Here is a 25,515-nt window from a genome sequence, read left to right on the forward strand (position 1 = left end):
GGCATTCAGTAGATCGCTATGCTTCATCAATTTCACATACATATGAAACACGTTTAGCTACTGGCGACAATTTTGTTATTCCAAAGGTAAATTTAAAATTAACTCAAAATAATATATATTATTCCATTGCTAAGCATTGGAACGAAATTCCAATGACGGTAAAATCTGTACAATCAAGAAATTTATTTAAAACCTCACTTAAAAATTTTCTTTTGAACTCAGAACAGTGAATCTCTGTATTTTTTGGTTTTTATGTGATGTCTCCTCGCTGTTGAAATGTAATATGTAATTCTTGAAAAGGATGGCAAACTATATTACTTTGATATCATAATTTGTAAGCTTATGAATTCAGGGCCAGGGACTTGATTAGTTCCACTAGAACTACTTCCCTGGTCCCCACCAGTAATGTTGACACATTTTTTTTCTGGTGAAATAAATCATTATCATCAGCCGTCAAAACATATTTTGTGATGATTTTGCGAAATTCATGAAATTTACCAGTTGGCGGCACCTGACTTTCCCTTCGCGTGTCAGCTTTCATACGACTACTGGAAACGCAGCTATCTGTTCGCGGGGTGGGGGGGGGGGGGGTAGCGGGATCGCTATGCGGGTCAAAGGTCGGTTGACCTTTGACCCGCATAGCGATCCCCGCTACCTCGCCAACAGATAGCTGCGTTTCCACAGCTAAGTATTTTCATGCATGTGAAGTGAACTGATATCGCTCTTAGAGTCCCCGACGAGCACAGATGGGTCCAGTGTTGCTTGGATAGTCGATCTAAAGTCGATTGAAAGTGTTGGCCGAAGGCCGAACGAACCTCGGTGCTGATGTTCACACCAGTCACAAATACCGCCAACTCAGCTAGCTGTTCCACAGGAGATTCGATCTCCGATGATGACGATAGATGATGATGATTAAATATTTCAAAATGAAGAAAAATAAAAATATATTTGGACTCAGTAAATTTGTTGTTGTTGTTGTTGTTGTTGTTTATTTTTGTTGTCGTTGTTGATACTATTTGCAAAAAAGAACAAAGTATGCGCTGCAAAATTCAACACAGCCTAACTATACATGTGCGTTGCAGCCTAACTATACATGTGCGTTGCAAATTCAATACAGCCTCAGACTTCCATCCAGGACCCTCGATCGACCACCAACGCTGCAGTGCCCACGCGCAATCTGTCCTGACAATAAGCTTATTTGATGGACGTTTTTCGTTGTCAATGAAATGAGTCTTGAAATGGTCAGCCGATATAGTTTTTTATAGCTTTGATACGATCCATCAAACTTTCTTCCTGATTTAGTTTACACACTGTGCTTATCGTACAACATTGCATTGTACCGTGGTCATGTTTAGTGTCCCCACTCAGGTGGAGGTAGTTTGCTTAGCTACAGCCCACAGAGTTCGCGTTTACGCAAAAATCGTGCGTATTTACACATTGAAATTGACTCTCTACGCATTTTTTTCATCGTTATGCGTTTTCTATACGCAAAGGATAACACCGAAAGCACTCCCCACGACTGAGCTTAGGCGACAACCAGACGAAATTTGTTGCAACACATTTCTGTCAATCACTCATTTTGTGTGGCAAGTTTCGGATTCTCTGGGCGTTGTCTGAAAAATCGGCATCGTAGTCCACACGTTATCACGTTAGGCACGTTATCATGTCAGCTGTGCCTATGAATTACGTTGCTAATTTTCAGGCGAGCGATGGTTTCTGAAAGTGAGTGATTGACAGAAATGTTGCTACAAATTATATAAATGTCAACCGTGCACGATCATCGCGTCTCGCTGTTCCCAAATTTTGATCAAGCACACATGCAGCATGGCGTTAAAGCAGACAAATCTGTTTTAATTTCTTTCAACTTTGCTCTACGAGTCCGTGAAAAAAAATGATTCATTGGTAGAGCTCGTCGGAATCCCGATAAATTTTGAACACTGCAGAAGTGTCTGGATGGTAACTGGTCGTTCAGGCACCAAGTCGTTTCGGCCCAAGTCGTTTCGGCCTCTCAATTTCCGGCCCCAAGTCACTTCGGCACCGCAACCCAAGACGTTTCGGCATCTGTGTTTCGATTTTTTTTTCAAACTATTTAGTAATTGACTGATCCGTCATATTCGTAAGCGTGACCTTTGCGTTCTGACCATTACTTTATGTGCATTTTGTGTGAATTTTGCCGTGCTGTTTCCTCACCGCTTTCAAACTTTTGCCGTGTCGGCGGCTATTGATATCGATAAACTTGTGTCACAAATTTGAAAATGATATGACGTTTTTTCTTACGGTCTCTTCCCATGTTCTCACAAAGATTAAGCATGTACGTGAATGTTAGTTGACACTATACTTTTCAGTGCTTTGATTTGTGACATTAAGCTCCAGCACTAGTTCCCACAGGTAGCCTTCAGCGGTGCCGAAACGTCTTGGGTTGCGGTGCCGAAACGACTCGGACTTGGGGTCTGAAATTGGAAAGTCGAAACGTCTTGGGCCGAAACGACTTGGTGCCGGAACGTCCAGAAACCGTCTGGATAAGCTGCCATAACTGGGTTGCCCGATGTGTTGTGACGGTTGCATGTATACCCTTCGCTGTTACGTTTCAACATTGTTCAAGTTGTTCGTTAAACTGTTTTCATTAAAATAATGTTACATCGTACAATCCGAATATGTAATGTAGGTTTATACAACGGCACATTGTCAGTTTTTTCGTCAATCGAGTGCGGAAGTGAAATTACGCACTCAAATCCAGCCATTACGCAATTTTAGCAGACTAATGCGTATGCCGTACGCGAGGAGAAAAAAGTCACCGCGAACACTGGCCCACCTATAGTCAGAGGTGCTCGCACAGCGCTGCAGCGCGGTGTCGCCTGGTTGAAAAGTCGATCGAAGGCTGAGAGTGTGAGGCCCTGGCCGATAATTTGCGTCCGTTGCTGCCAAAACGCTTTCAGACGATGACATGGATGATGGTAATTGCTTGTTTTCTATTCCAAAATTTTCCAAGACAATTGAGAGAAAACACTTTACTGACACTTTAATCTCAATTAGACACACGTACGAATCTATTTTTTAACAACAAGAACACTTATGTGCGGTAGGCTATCAAGTTCGATAAATCCATTGATTTCCTCTATTTTCAGCTAAATTTATGTACAATAGGATATCTCAGAAAAACAAAGTATGCACCTGCACTTTTTTTAGTGCATGTATATTACAAAATATTGTGAGTTTTATTAGTAAAACCTGTAAAACGAGTGAAAGTTTCAGGATAAGGGGTTTAGAAAATGGGTAGGTCGGATTTTTTACCTACTGAGTATAGATTTTGTTACCACCAGTTTTCATGTCGGACACATCAACAAATATATATTAGAAGAAGTCATTGTCATTAACTTAGGTTTTAATGAATTGATCATTTTTCAACATTAAATATTATATAAATTACGATTTAACTCACAAAAAACAACATGGCGATGAAGTAAAGATTGAATGAGGGAAAGTTCTGACACATTTCCATGAAATCCAGGATAGATATTTGTATTGTCGTTTGTTGATAGCTAATGTGGGAAGTTTTCGTACTCTGCGCGCCAAACCTTGCTATCAAAAGTTTACTGACCAGGTGACCTGCTAAGGTCAAGTGTTCATCAGGTAGCCGTAGCAAGCGAAGGGCCGTGGTGGGGCGGGGATACAAACGCATAGTCCTGCCGCCGTATGCTATTAAAGGGACTTGCGCGGGTAGTCCCCCTCTCCCCCGGGTTTTAAGGTCCAAGAACTTTTAATTTAGCAAGAGCGTGTGTCCTTATCGCGTACCCGTGTATTGTTCACTGCATCCGACGGCCGGCCAGAGACCGTGATAGCACGAAATGTACGAAAGAAGAGAGAAAACAAACGCCTTCTAAGTATTATCAGTTTTTGGATCTCATTTTTCTGTGAATGTCTATCAAGTATCCAGGTATGGTAAGCCCGCTGTACAAGACCCTGTGTCCGTGTTTATTTATGAAGGGAAAGTTGTGTCGGTGCTCCGACCAGTTGACCTCAGGCTGAGGTAAATAAGCTTCAAGTTCTACGTGTTCAGGGTTTCTGGGGCGGGGATGGGCACATACGCATTATTCTGCCGTCATGCAGTAACCGTACTCCTCTTCGCTAGTCGGCTTTCGTACGACTACTGGAGTTTTAAAATTGTGAGGAAAAAATGTCCAAACAGCTAAATTAATCATAAAATAAATGCAGGCAAAGTCAACAGATGGAATGTTGTTCAATGTTGTACATTGACATTGGAAATCTAAGCTTACTGATGTATCCATTTTGCATCTACTTGAATGTGTACGGTTTCCTAGATTTAAATATTTGATAAAAAGTTATTTGTTGCTTGGTATGCTTTTCGTAAAAAAACTGGTGCATAATGAATCATGGTTTGGAAGTATACGATTTCTAGCCATATTGAGTTCACCCAGTACCAATGACCATTAGGCCCTACATAGACATGTTGGACATGAGATGCCATGCAACAAAAAAATAACTTATTTGATCAGTTAGCCCTCTTTGAAATCACGATCAGCAAGTTATAAGCACGGCTTTTACTTATAAGAAAACGCAAAAAAGAAATAAAAAAGCATTGAAGGATGCAGTGTTATTGTATGTAATTAACAATTTTAAATTTTCTATTAGATATTGTTCAGTCTCTCCCAGGCCACCGCTCCATTATTGTTTTGAAGAGACAGTTAAATTTATTTGATAGCATAAATAGCATAAATCGACGTAGCCCTGCGTACAGGTCTCAGAGGTCTGTGTGTTCCCGGCGTTATACGGCCTCCACCGTGGTTGTGGGGGGGGGGGGGGGGGGAGGCCGTACAACGCCGAGAACACACAGACCTGTACGCAGGGCTAAAATCGACGTAACACGATAATCAATTCAATGCTTCCATGTTTACATGTTTACAGTGAATAGGTGCAGTAAACGGTTTTGTAAAGGAGTGCTCTGAAAACGGATATATTTTCATCAAAATAATTGTCAATGGGGCCGTTCACAGTTTACGTCACTGTTCTCTCATTAATATGCAAAAATAAATATTTGTCCGCATTTTTAGATTACGCTTTTGAAAATTACGCATGCAAGAACGACGAAAATACATCTCAGTGGGCGACTGCTAGTGTAACAGTGAATACTAAAAAACATATTCACGACTCAGAGTACAAGCTGCAAAAACAGCCACGCATGCAACATTGATAAAATTTGTCCGCATTTCAAGCTGCGTGTCCGATGTCGCGCGCGTACAGCTATATTTAGTAACAAACCTGTAACCGTGAACAAGGCTATAGTGTTAATTTTACACGAATGAGTTCAAGCATAAGCTTAGACCGGACTTGAAGCTTCTACCGTTTATCCACTGTTCAAGCAGTGCGCCAGTTCCGTCAAAAGACCCACATTGTAGACAGCGCCCTCAACCTATTTCAGTCTCTGGATCTGAAAACATGGCGTGAAACGATGCTCCTCTCAGCTCCACGAGCGAGGAATCGCGACAGCAGACGTGACGTGGTTGTGTTTGTGCGCACTGCTACCATGCACTAGTCTTGCATGTGGTATTGATCGAATCGAGATCTGGGGTTGTGAGATGGCCTCGACGGTTGTGATCGGTAATCGTGTTCTTCTTGAAAACGGTCATATTTCACCGGCTGCCATCACGGTCAAAGATGGGATTATAGTAGATATCAAAGCGGGACAGGAATGCAGAACGGACAGAGCTCATGGAGAGGCCTTTCAGGTAACAAACCCTGGAACAAATAACAACATTTCAGAACGAAGGTCACAGTATTGTTTCATCCAGGATGGTATCAACGGGGGGGGGTCCCTTCAACAGAAAATTTAGGGGAATTTCACCAGTACATGTGTTCTACTTATAAGGTGTGACTGGCACCATTTCGAGAGGGTGCCAACAACAGAGAACCAATCCCCTGTCCACAGAAAACACTGCCATAGGTGTGGACATTGGTGATACCTTATGTGTTCGAGTATAAGCCACCATTTTGGCAACGCAAAACTGCAGTTATACTACGAGGGGCCTAATACTCGCGCAGAAAACCGTGTCAGCAACAATAAACTGATAAAATGTTCAATAATACTAATGTTACTGTAGTTAAATGGGGCGGATTCGAGGCTATACCCTTTGATGTGCTATTGTTGGCTTAGCTCCGCATGGCAGGGCTGTGTGTTACCGGCGTTATACGGCCTCCCACAAGGTACCTTGCCTCCCACCACATCATGCACATAACGCCGGTAACACACAGCCCACAGTTGCGAGTATACGTACCGGCCGCCGCGTACTATGCACTTATTCTATGCATACTATCAGCAGCATAGTACGCGGCGGCCGGTACGTATCACTACACTCGCAACTGTGACACAGCCCTGCCATGCAGAGCTATTGTTGGCTATGACCTTGAAGCTCTCGCATACATAAATTGTGCATACACCTAATAGGAGCAAGCGGAGTCCTGGATAGTCCAACATATGCTACAGGAGTAGAACAAGAACCTAGTTGATATACTGTCCTGAACAAAAATGCTGCCAAAGTTATCAAAAGTTAACACAGCAGCTGTGCCCCGTATAGGCAACTTGAACGATAATTAGATACCAGAACAGCCACTTTTACAGTCTTGTTGGTATGTAGGGGTTGCAACTAGCTAACAGGAATTTGTGGGTCAGCAACTTGCCTTCATCAAATAAAGCTCTGTACGTCAAGTTGCTTGTGGTTTGGTACATGGTGAAGGCCCCTCTGTAATCTAGAATAAATGGAAGTTAGGAAACATAATTGCCATGATACACATCGGAGAATCAGATTTCCTTCACAAAAAGACGCATTCATTTGAATAAACCAACATTAATAAGGCTTCTAATTTATACTTGCTATCTGCTTTTGCTCAGAATTGATCTGTTGTGCATTTTTGGTACAAGTTTTGAGGGGACCTACGCTCTCAACACAAAACAACCGATTTCAGGCCACATCTGTGGTATGCATGAAATTACAGTGCATGATGCTATGATTGGCTATACTGTCCGTACAATCAGTTGACAAACTTCAAAAAGGTTTCGATGGGACTGACACCTGAATGACATCACTGCATTCCAACTTTAATATGCAAAAATAATTATTTGTCTTGAACACTGGTGAGACCTAAATTTTTGGCTTTGTATACGTACAAGATGAAGGTGATGCTAAAAGATCAGCAGCTGAAACTGTAATGAAATTTTTCCAATACTTTTGTTTTGTGTCTATGGGAAGTTCTAGCTCTAATTAACTTCCAAAAATATTTTGAAACGCCTGTTATGAATTATTTTGTCAACACACTCTCTTATACATGTAAAGTGTACTAATTGTTTATATGTGAATTCTAGCCTGGATCAGAATTCTCTTGTTAGCAATAACTATGCAATTCACGCATGCACGGGATGTGCTGACTAAGGCTGAAAAATAAGTTTTGCTGTTCCAATAACATGATTTTATAAAATAGGGTAGATAGGTAGGCAGGGATTATTTTCCAAAATATTTTAATTTAAATACACAGTTTTCAGGGGTTCAGGGCGATCAAACACTGGCCACTACATTTCCAGAAAAATGTATCATACATATAAAAAGAATTAATAAAAACATAAAAGGCATCCTCATTCATGCAAAAGTAAAATGCCAGGTCATGAACGCATGATTTTACAGGTTTTTTCTCTCTGTTTTTAATTTCCGTGTTTACGTAGTCCTAAAAAGTCTAGGGTCGGCGGGTAAAAAATAGTGTAGGTTGGGTTATCAGAACAGCACATTTTTTTTAGCCCTAGCTGAATACTGAGTATGACTTGCAACATTGCTTGGTGATTAGAACAAAAAACTCAGTGTAATTGACATTAAAAACAAAAGTGGTTAAAAAAACACCATCAAAATCAGTAGGCCCTTCAACTTGAGTACCAAAGTCAATTTTTGTCACCTTTAAAATGTATAAAACCCAGTCAATTTTTTCTAATTTTTCCCAAAATTTTAATCAAAAACTGTAGCTTGTGAAAAGTGATGTCCATTTGGTCCAAAAGTATCAGAAATATTACATAAAAAAATCATAAAAATTAGTGAGATGCAGCACTAATATTTTGGCGGGAAAAATTTCATTACTCAAAGGTTCAACAAGATATCAACTTTGATTACAGAACACTAATTTTTGTTATACCAGTATATTATTAGCCATCAAGAATTTCCTAAACAAGGATACATTCTCTACAAATGTTTTTTTCTCTGTGGCAGCTGCCCTTGGATCAAAATTTGCAAGAACACTTTTTAAAAAAATTGAATGTCATGATTTGTATGTTTTCATCTAATATCCCATTTTTTGTGTGACATATTTTAAGTCACAGCTTTGTCACTAACTCCTGGCATTGTGCATTACAGGTTATCGATGGCGGTGATCTACTCATCATGCCGGGGATTGTTGACAGTCATGTACATGTCAATGAACCTGGCAGGACTGACTGGGAAGGCTACGAGACTGCTACCAAGGCAGCTGCAGCTGGCGGGATAACAACGATTGTGGACATGCCATTGTAAGCAATCAAGCACTGGCTTAACCAGACTTTCATCCAGTAACGTGTGCCTAAAGGGACTTCTGTAGAAAAAAAAATTCAGAAAAATTGTAAATTTTTACAAATCTAATGCATGCTGCCAGTGCAATAGCTGTGGGTCCGTTTTTGCCTTTTACGGGCTGGTTTTGACTTTTACAACTTTTAACCCCAAAGTCGTAAAAGTTAATGTCAGCCCGTAAAAGGCAGAAATCCCCTCCAAAACCCCACTGCTATGGACTCACAGCTACCAGTGCAACTGATTCTCTGAGATATACTGAGGTTGTAAAACTCTTGATTTGTGACACAATCAAAGTGATATGTTCACATCAGTAAATCATCAGGACAATTATCATCTATTCCCCTTCACCACCATGGTTCAGTCAAAAGTCACTGTTGTCACAAATATGATTGGGGATCTGTTTACTTTGAGTGGGGGTGAGCAGGTTGAAATTGGCAACTGCCAGGTTGAATTTAGTCAAACTTGTCAAACCTAAGTGTTCATGAACCTTAAGTTGAAAGTGTTTTTCTCAATTATATCTCTTCTATGTCTGTCAAAACACATACATGTCTATTTGAAATATCAATGTTACACATACTGTTGTTTAAATATGTGTTTTTAGCTTCAATGATGTATCTTTGCAGAGATCAGATGTGCAACAATCTAAACATGATGAGAAGAGAATCTGCAGTCAAAAATTCATCTTTCCAACTGCACTTCAGTCCAACAATTGTGTTGTACAACCACCTTTCATATTCAATGGTAGTGTATTTGCACAATTAGCAACATTGCTTGATATTTCCACAGTGGAATACAAAGAGACAGTCAAAGCACAAGGATAAACCAGTTAGTTGAAATGTAAAACCTATTTCTATACGCAAAAGTGTTGTCTAAATTTGCATCCTCAAGTATGTAACTCTGCTGATCATGTCTCTGACCATATGCAGGAACAGTATTCCGTCTACAACCACCATGGATGCATTCGACATCAAGCTCAAACATGCACAGGGACAGTGCCATGTCGACGTTGCATTCTGGGGAGGAGTGGTACCTGGGAATCAGGTAAGACTGGTGTAACTGCTATTTGAAGGCTGATGCTTTGTGGGATAGGTGGCACCTCAGAGTCAGGTAAACTTTTCTTTATTGAAATGAGAGCTATGTCTTATCCTGCTAGTACCTACATGTTTGTTCAGCAAGTACAGATGACAGTCAATTTATTAGGAATTGACAAATGGATTTTTGAACAGTGTAAAATATTTATCATGCCATATGTTTAATCAATTTCAGAAAAGTCTTTGAAAAGCTGAGATAAAGTAAAACTAAAATTGTCTGAGTGCATCCAAAATTTCAGAACTGACCACTTTTTCTCTTAAATAATGAATTAGTCCCAGCTCTCATTTGAGTCATATCCATGAAATTTGAAAATATTACCAATAAAATTCCTAATCGAAGCAATACCCTAAAAAGCAATTGGATTTTTGTATGACACATTGATGTAAAGAGCAAATAAGAAGCTGGTTAGTCAAAGAGGGGCTTTCAGAAAGCAGTTCCCAAGAATCATGTTTTCTTCATCTACAGCTGGAGTTGAGGCCAATGATCAAGGCAGGCATTGCTGGGTTCAAGTGCTTTCTAATCTTCAGTGGAGTGGATGAGTTTCCTCACGTCACAGAGGATGACCTTCACTTGGCAATGAAACAACTCCAGGGTACCGACAGTGTGCTTCTGGTGAGTCAGTGAGCAATGAATGAATGAACAGGTGATCCAGTATAACTTAAAGTTCATGAATGTTCAAATGTGGGGGGGAGGGAGGGAGGTAGGGAGGGAGGGAGGGAGAGAGAGAGAGAGAGAGAGAGAGAGAGAGAGAGAGAGAGAGAGAGAGAGAGAGAGAGAGAGAATGAATGAATGAATGCATGAATGGAGAGAATGAATGGATGCATGAATGGAGAGAATGAATGGATGCATGAATGGAGAGAGAGAGAGAGAGATGCTGCTGCTGCTGTTACAGACTAATTCTCCACTTGGTGCACAGAACTTCAAATCATTGCTGACTTCAATGCGTATGTAAACATCTTTAGCCAAGATGACTTTTATAAAACTGCATGCTGATTGTCATTATGTAAAATGGTCAGCTCATAACTGTTCCAAACAAACACAATGGAATGAACAATTTTGTTTTTGGTATTGTCCATAACAATTCACTGTTGTAATATCTTTCAGTTCCATGCTGAGGTTGATGGAACAGCTCCGGACGTTTCCTCCATGGACGCTAACGAATATGAGACATTTCTCAAGTCCAGACCTTGCTCCATGGAAAATGAAGCCATCAAACTCCTGGCAAGGCTCTGTCTACAGTACAAGTAAGCTTGTTCTAACATTGACTGTGGAAGTGTGTATGGTTCTATCAACACTATGGTTAATTTACACTGACAATAGCCTTAATAGGATGTTCTTAGAGGGGTCAAAGTTTACCTTTGAAAATGGAGTTATGGTCTCCAAGGTAACCATATTTTATGGTGGATGAAAAAAAATGCAAGGGCCATTTATGAAGCTTGAAGCATCTTTACATTGTATGTTCATCTTTTAATTTCTGGTGAATATCTTGAAAAATTATGGTTTTGGGATCAAAAACCCTCCTGTGACATCATCTCTAAAAATCTTTAAATCTTTTCAATTTTATAGATCATCAGGAATATAGAATTTTAAAAAAATTGTATTGACTAAGAAAAAACATGTTGTTCATATTAAGCTCAAGTAGTTGAAAAGATTGAAGCAAAAACAGAATTGTTAAGAAATCATATGGATGCTCTCGAATAGTGATATATTATCTTACTTGATGTTGTTACAGAGTACCTTGCCATATTGTTCACTTATCATCTGCTGAGGCGCTACCCATCATACAAGACGCCAGGGCCCAGGGGGCTCCACTGACTGTGGAGACGTGTCACCACTACCTGACCCTGGCTGCTGAAAAGATCCCCAATGGTGCTACACAGTACAAGTGCTGTCCTCCGATCAGGGAACAAACCAATCAGGTGAAAGGATTGCATTCATGTATCATGTATATCTGAAAATTTCACCAATCAGGTTCAAGCTTCTGTATCATTTCAGCACATCATTTATAACAAGTTGAATGATTGGTTTACAATGTATGAAAATTAAGTGTTGATATTGAAGCATGCAGAGAATCTTGGTTATCCCTTTTCCCCGTTCAACGATCACTGTGGTCTTCAAAATGGAACTTTTAAAGCCTTATGCTGAAAATTTTAATAAAGTTGATGCACTGCTAAAAGAATATTACAAGGCAGTGAAATGTACTGACAGCTGTAACAGTGGGTGTAGTTTTGTTAATGTAGTATGAGCCTTGAAAGTTAACTTTTACTTAAACTTTCCTTAATGAATCTTTCAGCCATTCTCTTACCAAATCAAGAATGAAAATCAGGGGTCACCTGCAAAGTTTTGTACTAGAGAAACAAATCATCTAATACTTATCAATTTTTGAAATTCAAAATGGCCTACACCCCTGTGTTAACTCTATGAGGGAAAATAGAATGTTAGCGTTTCGAAGAATTGATGCTGTGAAATTTTTTCTTACTCGAAGAGCTTTAAAATGAACCCCCACAAGTGGTAGACTGGAAAAGAATTGTAAAACCTTGAGAGCATGAATATCTGTCCTGGAGGCGCATTCTACCTGCTTGAGTGCTAATTGACTTCTGTTGTTATCTCTATGGCAGTTTGAAATGAAAAAGCTGAGGAGTAAAATCACACAGGTAAAACTAATTTCAAATCTTGCCATCTCTTCCAATTTTTTTTACCCCCGTGTTCAGGACAAACTCTGGGAAGCAATCAGGAAAGGTGACATTGACATGGTCGTCTCAGATCACTCACCTTGCACAGCGAACTTGAAACTTTTGGAGAAGGGAGACTTCATGGCGGCCTGGGGCGGCATATCATCCCTACAGTTTGGTATGTTTCACAATAAAATGTATATTCTTCGAGAATAACTCAATTGCTTTTTCAGTGATTGATGGCTCCATGGCGTATTTTCATGGGTAGACCTGCAAAAGATCTTCTCTAATCATCAATAGTAGATAGTAGAAAATAGTTTTATATTTCTGTGGTTACAAAAACTATGTAATGGAGCCCAGTGTTATTGATAAGTGAACAAGTAGCCAGACAAAATATAAATCGTTCCTCAGAATTTCCGTTTCTCTGCTTGCCCACTTTAATTTTTTAAAAGCCTGTAACATAGCTGCAGATACTAACAATATAATACAATACAATGCAATACCGGTACAATATAATACAATACAATACAATTCTTTAATCTCCACGGAGAAATTACATCTGCTACAAAACAGTTCAGCACAATTAACAACAAAGAAAAGTCGGACAAAACATCACATACACACATCATGACAGAAACCAAAACTTACTTAAAAGTCTGACCTGCTTATATAAAATTTAGTCTGTAAAATAACCGTGTATAAAAGAAAGCGTAAAAAGCCATGCGCATGTAAATGGTACCATTAATCTACTGCTACTTTGTTATTCCCATCATTTGATTCCTGAGATATGTAGTATTGTTGCACCACAAGCTGTGACTTGCATGGCCCTGGGTCAAATGCAAATGGCTGACTACAAAGCCACTAACATACCATCTGAAGCATGATGATTCTATTTTGGTTGGTATCTTTGTTCGCAACAATGTAAAAATTAGTCAGATCACAGTTACAGTGTTACCATGCCATGTGTACAGTGTATTGTAGCGCTGGTACAGACAGACCAAAACAGGAAGACATGGCAGAATAAAATGAAAAAGCTCAAATATTAAGACACCAACGTCAGGGAGTTCAAAAAATGCCAATAGATGTACAGTAAGTTTGGATGATTTTATAACTATTCTTATTATAAATGTAAATTCCAACCTCCTGTTCTACTCCCCAAAGCATGTTTTAAACACCCACGATTTAGCTCGTCAACTCAACATTTACATGTGTAAAATGCACTGTTATGGTAAACATTTGGATTTACGGTAAAATGCGCCTTGAAAGTGAAAGACTTAAAATTTTGGTCAAACTTTGTTAAATGAAACTTCAACCATTCTCTCATCAAATGAATAATGAAAGTCGGGGGTCATAGTGCAAAGTTTTTAACCAGCAAACCAAATTACTCAACATCATGCGATATTTGAAATTCAAAATGGCCACCATCCCTGTGTTAACTCAATGGGGGAAAATTAAATATCGAATTTTAAAAAAACTAAGACAATGAATTCTTTTTTCTCCAAAAGCTTGAAAATGAGCTCCCATAAGTGGTAGATCAGAAAAAAATTGTAGAAATTTTAGTCCAAATATTTGTCCCCGAGGCACATTCTATCTTAAGTACGGGTCAAATTCACCTTTTAGCAAAAGCTATACAGTTACACATGTACAGGCTGAGTCAACAAGCTCAATATTGTGTACTTCAACTTGCTTTGGGCAGTAGAACAAGAAACTGTGGTTTACGTCAAAAACACAAGCAGTTTTAAAAATCATCAAAATTAAATTGAAGGGACGATAGCTTTATCCTTTTATTTTTCAGCACTTTTTGTCCTGTTTTTGTTCTGTATGGTATTCTACTCTGAAAAAACCATACACAACTACTCAGCATACACTTTATGAAAATTGCATATACATTCTTCATGTATTGTGACAATTGAATTCCAGTCATGAATATTAATGTGGCTGTGTGTTCAAGGAGAGTTAACAAGCTGAATGCTGGTTATCAACCTTTCACCCCATTCTTGTATATACATGCCCAACTCTGCCATAGTCAAAAGTTAAGTTAGATTCAAACTATGGTCCTCTTGGTGAATTATGTTTTATGGGAGTAAACCAGGAAACCAAATACTGAACAGAAACAGTGGACAAATATCAAAAGTTTTCCACTGCTTATCCTTATGAATTAAACACTTCACATTAAAGCACCAATAGCTGCAAATTTTATGCATTATTTTCATGATTTTATTTTCAAACCAAAGTCAGTTCATGTAAATGTTCTAACTGAAGGACATGTATATAAGTATCAATGCTCGCTGATTTGGACCATGCCTACATGTTTTAACAGATTAAATAATAAATGGATGTCACACTCATAAAATGGCGCAGCCTACAGAAAAGTACAAAAAATGCAGTTTCTCCTGCACATACACATCTTGATCATAAAAGAAACAAGCATTCTAATGCACAACACACGATGGCCAACATTTTGTTGTTGTAATCTTTATTTTCTCTGTCACTTTAGTTTTTGAAAAAGGCAGGAAATCTAAAATCATGTTAAAATGTTTAAATTTACATGCCACTTTCTACACTTATGACAGTGTTATATACTTTTTCAGTCTTTTATGGGTCTTATAAAAAGAAAGTCTTGGAAATCTGATTATATTTTGAGATTGGTTTATCACACATTCACAGCTTTTGGGGCTTTAACATGATCAACATTGTGTTCTGGTTTCATTATGACAAGGCCCCTACACAAACGTTTGTGAATGAATAAAATTCGTTGAAAACAATATTTGTTGTTTGATGCTTTCCAGATGTACATGTATATTTACTTGAATTGCACTGTCAATAAGTTATTGGATATGAATTGTAAATATATACGAAACACTGCCAGTTTTTTGCTACAGTTCATCTGGCCCAACTATGAGTTTTCAGGTCTCCTATGGTAACTCGTGAAAAATTTGTCTGCATACATACTTGATATCTGATTATTTTATTTTAAAATATTACTGTACAACCAATTTTACAGTCGCGCTTGGCAGCTAATCGAATTTCGAATCACTCTACAGGATTGTCCCTATTCTGGTCCAACGCTGTGCAACATGGCTTCTCCCTCCAGGATCTGCACCGGCTGATGTGCGAGCAGACGACAAAACTGTGCGGCTTGTCCAATCGCAAAGGGGCCATCAAAGTAGGCATGGATGCAGATTTTGTTGTATGGGATCCAGAAAGTCACCTCAAGGTCAGCTGATTTAAAGCTAGCTTCCATTTGTTTGTTTGTGCATTCATTCTCAGGACTCTGCTAGAAATTGTCTCGTCTGTTCCCCAGAATCTTCACCCAGCTCAAATGAAAATCGTCATGTTATGTATTAGGTTATCCGTAGGGTCAAAATTTAACCTAGATACCGAAATATCCTGTAAACTGGTCCACAGTTACCATTGATAACATTTGACTTCGCCCAAAACCATTGCGATGCAAGGGTCAAAGGTTCATACAAAGTCGTTGACCAGGGTTTCTTCCAACATGGCTGTCTGCAAGGAAATCTACACAAAACTGATTCCTTAACATTGTTTATATCAATTGCTGTTACCCTACAATGCATATCAGACAAGTCTAGGTGCAGCTCAATTTCATTTTGAGGTAGAAGACACACATTCAGACTCTCAAGTTTTGCAATTCTTTTTGTGATCTACCACTTGTAGGGGCTCATTTTAAAGCTTCCAAAGCAAGAAAAACATCTCACTGTCTGAGATTTTTGAAAATCAAAAATTTTTCACGATAGAGTTAATGCAGTGATCGTGGCAGCCATTTTGAATTTCAAATATCAGTAAATGTCAGGCAAAGTGTTTTTGTAGTACCAAACATGGCATGGTGACACCTGATTTTATTCCTTATGGTAAGAGAACAATTTAAAGTTTCAGTGAGGAAAAGTTGGGCAAAAGTTGAAGTATTTCACTTGTGGGGTATACATCACGTCATAGTAACACTGTAACAAACCTTATTGTGGATCAATATCAGTTGTTATGAAATAGAAATAATCAATCATTGATACAGGTTATCTCTATTTTTTGATTGCAGATTGAGAAGAGAATGATTGAACACAAGAACAAAGTCACACCGTATGAGGGCATGACGGTGCAGGGCGTGGTGCATAAAACCATCGTGAGGGGGAACATCGTCTACGAGAGGGGCGTATTCAGTCCCCAACCCCTCGGCCAGTTCCTCTTCAGAAACCAGGAACAATCAAAGTAATGTAGCTGGGTTTTAATCTTTAGCAGATGTAGCATATGCAGGGGTAGTTCTATGGACACCTTTGCTCACCAGCACCTTGCTTCAGTCCTATTTTTTCTGCGTTTTACCTCAATCCTGGTATCCTTGCACTGGTAGATGAGGGCGCTAACACCTTCCCCAATCCTTTCACCATTAGATGAGAGTGCTAACATATTTTACCCCATTCCTTGCACTGATAAATGAGATCGCTAAAGGCCCAAAGTGCATGCACTTACAGAGGTAATGTTACATTCAAGCAATTTAGGCCAGGTCAGTCAATCATTGAGGTGATGTAATGACTCCAGCTCTTACGAAATATGGTCTGCTTTTAGAACTCTTATCAGTTTGATCTATTTCTGTTTGTCGCTTGTATTTACTACTGTCAAATGTATAAGCTGTATAAATCAGTGTAAAAGTTTTCCATTTTGGAGCTGGAGTGCAATTTCTTATACAGCGTGTTTCTTTTCTAGCTGAGAATCAAGAAAATGTTTTCATTGTATGCTGCCTCTTAGAGATATAAGGTTATCACAGCAGAGTTTGAGTTGCCCTCAATTCATATCAGCATGAACTCTGTGTGTTCTTTAGTGTATTATGACTGATGTATATGGGTCACACAGTTCATGTCACAGGATGTGTGTCACTCCCAGAATTCTCTGCATGAATACATAATTTTTTCTGCGCATCCACAAAGTCAATACTGCACTGAATCCAACTTGAGTGTAATTTACTAACCCCCCATCCCCCACCAGTGTTCAACAACATCTGATCAATTTTCCTTCACCATTTTCAAAGATCACCATCTAATTTTGGCACGGCTGATCAGTTTCAATGTTTCTACTTCTGTGGCCGCTCATGCAGTGATTGCGCTCTAAGGTTTGTGGCCACTCATGCATTGAGGGCGCTCTGCATGAGGCTTAGTGCTACACTGATGGACAAAAATTTGTAAAAAACTGATTTACCATACATTTGTTCAATAAAAAGAAGGTCAGGGGATTATTCGAATAAACGAGAGAACTTCATATATTGAAAAACAAAAAATAATGGAATAGTGCATCATGTTTTCAATGTAATTGATGTACGACATGCTTTTGGGATGTGAATTCTCTACCGTGGAAACATCTCATCACATCATTCATTGTTCCATCACACATTTCCAAAATATTGGGCACTTTCTCCAGAGTTTGTGACGAATATTACCATTATGGTTAACATTGCTAATGTGAATCTTTCCTTGTCAGTGTCTGGGGATAAGGCATGAATTGAGGGCGTGGGGGATGGGGGAGGGGTATCTACCACCAAATGACAAAAATCTGCAAAATTAATGCCAGAAACCACACATTGATCACAATGAACAGCCGTTGCATACCTGCAGAAACTGCTTTGTAGACAGTTTCACTGATAATTGTGCCGAATTTGGATGGCGGGTATATAAGTAGACACTGTGACAGCTTTAGCTTGACACCTTTTTGCATTTGGTAGTAGGTACCATGTACTGATGAAGTCTTATTTTGTGTTCTGCATTACTTACAGACAAGTTGACACGGCAAAGTTGTAAAGTGATAAGAAGGCAAGATGTGCCAGTTGTGGATTGATCAAGAGTATTAGTTTAGTGTGCTGATGTAAACATGCATTTTCAATGTCTGGTGACGGACTTCATTGCCTTGTAAAGGCATCAGCATTTGCGTTGATTGTTGGCAAGAGAAATATATATTTTCAGTTTTCTTCTACAGTAACCAAAGCAATCTTTTTTTGTGACAGGGTCAAAGGTCAGGGTAACCTCTCAAGGGAAAATTAAACATTGCTTCAATAGCAAAAAAAAATTATTATTTCAAAAATACTTTTGTAATGCTATGTTCTCACCTATAAATAACTATACTGTGAGTCCAAAAGTGCAATTTAGAGACCAAATCCATGGCCAGTGGTTTTTAAATTCAATTTTCATAATTTCTACAAAATCTTGCAATGTCACAGAATTTTATGAACATAAAGGGACGTAGGGCAAAGGGATGGACCAATCAGATCTTAGAAGGGCGATGTTCTTAATTGGAGTCATCAAAGTTTAATTAATTCTAATAATTATGTATTTTATTCTTTTACTAAATTAGGAGAGCATGCAGATTTTTTTAGCTCCACAATTTTATAAAGAGGGTCCATACGCTCCTTGAAAGTCCTTGAAATTCATAGCCTCCTTGGACAGTTCTTGAAAAGTTCCTGAAAATGACATTGAGTCGTGTAAAGTCCAGAAAAATTGAATCCACCCACTGTTTTAAAAAATGTCAAGGATGAACAGGATTTGATGTTCTGAAAATGATATGTACGAATGAAATATTGTACAAATGGTACCGGAAAGATGGTATTTTGGACCTCAAAAAGTCCTTAAATTTCAAGTGACTTTGAGAGTATGAACCTTGGTATCAATCAATTTTACTTCTTAGAATTGTTTTCACAAAAAGCGAGGAGGTGTGACTGCAAAAACTTTACAACTATTTAGCAACGTCAAACGTTTTTTGTTCCATTCCAAAATTGCAGGGTAGATGTCTGAAAAAGGCATCATCTTGAATTGAATCTAAGCCTATAATGGGAATTACCAAATGTATATCTGGTTTATGAACTGTAGCCAATTTAGCCAACCAGTGACTAAATACCTAATAGCAAATACCTAATGTAATCCTCCTTTCATGAGACAAGGAACAAACAGCCTCAGCCAGGGATGAACAAATCATTTTTGATTCACCTTAGCCAATGGACTAGTGGTGTAAGTAGATCATTACCATTAGTTTCTACTTAGCCTCCATGTCAACATTTAAGTCACCAAGTGAACATTTTCATCATTCCATGGGGCTTGCACAGTAGAATCACAAAAACTTCCAATACTAGTTTGCTCATGAAAACTACCAGCCAAGGATCCTAGGCTAGTTCTGCAGATCTGTTCATCCCTACCTAGCCCTAATTCACAACCCAGTAACAATAGTATCAAATCACCTACGTTTTCTCAGATGGGTGTTAAAATCTCAGGAGATCACAAATCTCAGGTGCTAAATCTTTCATTTCCTTCTAGAGGGGGCAGGTTGTTTATCATATCAGCTTTATCTCTGAGCAAGTTGATGAACTTGACACAACTGTCAAAGGTTAGCAAGTAATGCGGACAAGTACACAGTCAGTGTCAACAAGCACTGATGCAAGAACCAGGGATTCAGAAGTTTGACGTTAAAGATAGAATGCGTGTAGGAAAGATTTTTGGATGCTCTAATTATTCCAATACTTTTCTGATCTACCACTTGTGGGCGCTCATTTTAAAGCTCTTGGGGTTAGAAAAATTTTCACCATCTTGGTTTTTTGAAAATCGAAAACAGTATTTTTCTCCATAGAGTTAAAATTAGTATGGCAGCCATTTTGAATTTCAAATATTGGTAAATCGTGGGTAATTTGTTTCTCAGGTTCCAAAGTTTGCAATTTTCATTCTAGATTTTGCAGTGTATGGTTGAAAGTTGCCTGAAGGCAAGTTTTAGCAAAAGTTTTAAGTCTTTCACTTTCGAAGCACATATCATACAACAAGTCCACTAAATGTGCTTTCCACTCTCACTTTGTAGTATTTTATGAATCATGGAAGCTAAGTGCCTTTGTCCACAAATTTCACGTTGATCATCCTCAACACAACAACATGAACTGCCCTGGTATGAGTCAGTATGGTTTGTAACGCCTTGTCCAAATTCTCTGTTGTGATTTGTTAATTTATGGTCACTTGATCTGCATCATTTTGATGCTGATACATGCAAAATGGAAGTTACCAGGCAACAGTTTCTGAAACTGTTAACTGGTTAACAGTTCACAAAATCTTTGTGGGGGAAATTCGAAAGTCCCGTTTACGCATGCCTGAAGAAATGGCTGTTGGTGATTATAGCTGAGGAGCTCAATTTTGAATGAGAAAATTGGATCAAGTGTGTTACAAAACTCTTATTGAAGGGCCATTTTCGGGTTACAGCTTATGTTTGTTTTCCCTGCGGCGGGCTACGGCTTGCCCAAAACAGTCTGTTTCCCTTGGCCTACTGCCTAATGAAACACACTGATTCGGGCAACTCTTGGACCTCAGGCAAAAAACACATACATGTATGCTGTTTACCCTCATGGCCAGTCCCTATGTGTTTAATGTTTCATGATAGATTAATGTACCTGTTGCGCAGCACTTCACCTTGAAATGCTGTTGAAAATGCAAATTTAATACTTGGTGTGTGTTTGTGTATACTGTTAAGCTAACAATCAAACAGTACGTGGTGCTGTCTATGTCTTTCAATAACAACAAATAATATACTACTTTATAAACAGTATATCATGAAATATAATTCTTTATGAACTCCAAGTTTAAGGTTTTTCAATTTCTCGCAGGGATTGGATTATTTTATTGAAGACACTTTGGTGTAGAGAAGGATTTTTTAACGAAATGGGCATTTGACAGTGTAATATTTGATTTTATATGCTTCACTTAATGTTGGGTCATGATCAAGTACAATTCCATGCACCTTCCATTTCGAAATGTATGAATATATTTTTTGGTCGTGGGTATTTGTTTTTAGTCCCCGCGGACGAAGTCCGGCGGGGACTTAAAGATTGGGTCCCGTCCGTCCGTCCGTCCGTCCGTCATCAACAGTTTCTCAGACACTGCTAAACTAATTTTGTTCAAACGTGGCACAAAGGCATAGCACTATGACCTACAGATGCACGTCGATTTATTTTGTGATACGATCCAATATGGGCGCGAGGTGGCCATTTTATTGCGATTTTTCATGTCTTTGGATCATAACTCAGACATCCTTGAGCACATTCTGCTCAAACTGCGCACAAAGGCATAACATTATGGCTTTCATATCCATGTCAAATTATTTCGCAATATGTTTCAATATGGGCGCAAGGCGGCCATTTTGTTGTGATTTTCATGTCTTTGGACCATAACTCAGATGTCCTTGAACAGATTGTGTTCAAACTTGACACAAAGGTATAACACCATGGTCTACATATCTATGTCAAATTATTTTGTGATACAATCCAATATGGCCACGAGGCGGCCATTTTGTTTGCGATTTTTCGTGTCTTTGAACTATAACTCAAAGATCCTTGAACCGTTCTGTTCAAACTTGACACAAAGGCTAACACTATGTCCTACATATGCATGTCGAATTATAATGCAATACGATCCAATATGGCCGTAAGGCGGCCATTTTGTTGCGATTTTTTATGTCTTTGAACAATAACTCAGACATCCTTGAACCGATTCTGTTCAAATTTGGCACAAAAGCAAAACATTATGCCCTTCATATGAACACCAATTTATTTCGTGATATGATCCAATATGGCCAACAGGCGGCCATTTTTTTGCGATTTTTTCATGTCTTTGAACCATAACTCAAACATCCTTGAACCGATTTGGTTCAAACTTGGCACAAAGGCAAAGCACTATGGCATACGTATGCATGTATCAATTAAGCTTGTGATAGGATCCAATATGGCTGCAGAACTGCCATTTTGTTGGAATTTTGCATGTCTTTGAATCGTAATTCAAAGGTCATTACACCCATTTTGTCCAAACTTGGCACAAAGATCAAGCACTATGGCATACATATACATGTCAATTTACTTCGTGACATATATGTTCCAATATGGCTGCCAGATTGTCATTTTTTTCCAATATCGTTGTCAGATGGTCATTTTTGGATTTTTTCATGTCTTTGAGGCTTAATCATATGCAAATATTCTTTGACCAATGTTGTTGAGACTTGGTACAAAGATAAAGTACTATGGCATACATATGCATGTCTACTAATTTTGTGCTATGATCCATATGGTCAATAGACAGCCATTTGATTTAAATTTTGGTGTGATTTTTTTATGTCTTTGAAACATAAACATAGGTCACTGTCCCTCGATGGACTGATTTTGTTCAAACGTGATACGAAGATAAAATACTATGGCTGCATTCTTGTGCACATTAATTTGTTTCATTATATGATCCGAAATGGCTGATTACAACAACATACCCGATCCCATACCATTTCGAAAATTCCACCAAACCATGTGTATAGTATGTGCCAATCACGACACTGGAGGCAGTAAGGGCATCGTTATGTGTGATGTAATCAAAGTTCCTTGAGTGGTCATTACCGCAGAGATGAGTCATTTATTGAACGTTCCTCAGATTAATTTATTATGCAAGTCACAGGCCTGATGCACCCGTTGCATCAATGTCATTCCACAGCTACCTAGACCACAGCTACCTAGACACCAAAGATTATAACAAAATGGACAAGCGGGGACTGTGTCATCAACGATGATTTGTACATGAATAAAAATAACTATATTTCAAATATTTGATGATCGTATTGTAACAATTATTTGTGGTGTGGCCATAGACAGTCGAGAAAGTGTTTCTCGTAGTAGTAAGTAGTAAGCATATCAGATGACGTGTGTTGGGAGAGTGGGACCAAGTCTGAGAAAGCAGTCTTGAGACAAAGTCGTCTAATACTATAGACGACTACTTACTTACTTACGACTACATACAGGGAAGCATACTGAAACACGTAGGTGAGAGACAGCACAATATTGGTGTGGAGGCAAGTGGTCGGAAGTGAAGTGTGTCTGTTGAAGGGAGAAGAGTTTTCCCTTCAAATAAGCAGTTTCGATGGAAAAGGTCTATGGGCCATGAGAAACGCACATGATGGCTTCAATGCTTTTCAGCAGGGGCATCTCTGGTTTGTAGAAAACACTGATAGGAAGCGGTGCCTCAAAGCTGAAATCTTAGAAGGAATGTTATCAGAGTATCTATAGTAAGAATATATTTCCTAACAATATGCTTAACCCTTTGAGCGCCAAAGTCAACTTTTGTTGCCTATATAAAATGTACCCCAGTCAATTTTTTTTCAGGTTTTTGCCAAAATTTTTATGAAAACCTGTAGCCAATGAAATGTGATATCCATTTGGTCTAAAATAATCATAAATGTTACTGAAAAAATAGAAAAAAATTGTTAAAATGTTGCACTAAAATTTTGGTGGGAAAAAATTACAGCACTCGAAGGGTTAACCAGTTGAAGACACTTTTGGAGGGTAAACGTCACCAAGAGCTCGATGATATCCGCTGAAAAGCGCCCCCAACGACGACCGTAAGCGCATGGAATTTGATGAATTCCTGGATACATTTTGCCAAATAATGAAAAATTGAGCATGTGACCCATCAATAATATTGTGGTCTTGAAAAGAATAAGACCAGACCCAGAATTTACAAAATTTGGACAAAATTAACGAGACTTACAGAATGTAATATTCAATTAGATATAACTTCAAAACGCTAAAATTTAGGTGTAATAATGGCAGATTTGGTAATGAATAAATTATTCCATTGATTCACATATTTTTTTTTCTTTTAAATTAAGAATCTTTACTATTAGGTCTAATTGTTTGTAATTGAACGATGAGAGTGAAAATTTCGTTCACTGCATGAACTTGAAATGAATGGCTTGTTGTGTCAAGTATCTGTGATTTTCAAAACGGTGACTTAATCGTCGTTTTGTAGAAAATCAAGCGCGGTGACCTCATCTTTTTTCTTTAATTTTGACTACTCACACATACGGGAACTCAAAATTACTCTCGAACTCAAAGCAGGACAATAGTTTCAAATGATAACAGTGACTACGGCACAAAATTGAAGTCCTCTTTCATGGATGGCACTACACAAGTGAAGTTTAGCTGACTCAGATCTTTTGAAAATACCATTTGCATTTTGACGAAGAGTTTTAACAGGGACCAGTGGGTCCCTTAGACTGCCCCCTCCCCCACCCGCAGTCGCTTGGCTTTTCCTGACAGGACCAGGCTGGCCGTTCATCGCGCGACCTACGCGACGGCCTACCAATATAATGCGACAGTCTGCAGAAGTTTATTTCTTCAATTTATTATTTTGATAATTCATGTGCCCACAGACTTGGAACAAGCATCTATGGGCCCCGCAGAATTTTCAAATCTCATAATTCCTCACTAAGACTTTCTTGGGAGTTCATTGATTCATGATTAACCAGTACAAGGTACGTGTAGTATTTAAACTTTTCTTGACTTTAAGGTAGCACTTTTTGAGTCCATAGTACACCCAGTACGATACCAGTATGTACACCACGAGACTGACACATCTCAGCATAAAAAAGCTAAATGAAACAGGCCCAGCAAACTTCAGTGTTGCGGTACTCGGGGACTGATATTTGGACCCACAAACTTTACAACATGTTGTCAGACAGCCACATGTGAGGGCTCATTTAATTTTGAAACTTATGAAGTAAATGAACTTTTCACATGCTTAGTTTTATTGAAAATCGCGAAATTACTCCCTCCCCCACAGAGATAACACAGGGATGACGGCCATTGAAAATATGAAATATCGGTAAATTTTAAGAAATTCGTTTCTCCAGTGCTTAGATTTGCACGGTGACCCCAGCTTTTTATTCTCGATTTTGAGAGAGAATAGTTGACAGTTTGCTTGAGGAAAGCTTGAGCAAAAGTTTAAGTCTTTCACTTTCGAGGCGCGAACTAAACATACAGCTTTGAAGCGTCTTCTCGGACACACATGTTGGCCAGTGTTGTACAGTCAGAATTAACATTAAGAGTGTGACATCACTCGGAAACATATTACTTCAAATTTATCGGTATTTTAAATATAAGGTGATGACTTTATAGAGAAAACTTGACTTTACAAGGACAAGACGATTAAAACTACATTTACTTTCCAGGATTCTAAATGATTCGACACATGCAAGAGAGAAAGTATATACCCGAGGTGACTCCTACCACGTCCCCTTTGTGGAGGGATCGTGCCTTTACGTACATAAAAAGGCAAGTTGAATTAGTATATCTCCATTAAACAAAAATTGACGGATTCATG

At 38.7% G+C, this 25,515-nt stretch overlaps 1 protein-coding gene across 1 annotated transcript; it reads left to right on the forward strand.

Annotated features, from left to right (window-relative positions):
* The first annotated feature begins 5,430 nt into the window (after positions 1-5,430).
* LOC139137239 (allantoinase, mitochondrial-like) lies at positions 5,431-22,962 on the forward strand. The gene is made up of 10 exons (XM_070705229.1): positions 5,431-5,744; positions 8,406-8,557; positions 9,521-9,635; positions 10,152-10,298; positions 10,791-10,930; positions 11,419-11,605; positions 12,398-12,536; positions 15,403-15,575; positions 16,413-16,582; positions 18,135-22,962. The coding sequence occupies exons 1-10, from the start codon at positions 5,595-5,597 to the stop codon at positions 18,157-18,159; spliced, it is 1,398 nt and encodes a 465-aa protein (XP_070561330.1). The 5' UTR covers positions 5,431-5,594; the 3' UTR covers positions 18,160-22,962.
* Positions 22,963-25,515: the final 2,553 nt, after the last annotated feature.

Source organism: Ptychodera flava, chromosome 7 (assembly GCF_041260155.1).
Source record: "Ptychodera flava strain L36383 chromosome 7, AS_Pfla_20210202, whole genome shotgun sequence".
Classification (NCBI taxonomy): domain Eukaryota; kingdom Metazoa; phylum Hemichordata; class Enteropneusta; family Ptychoderidae; genus Ptychodera; species Ptychodera flava.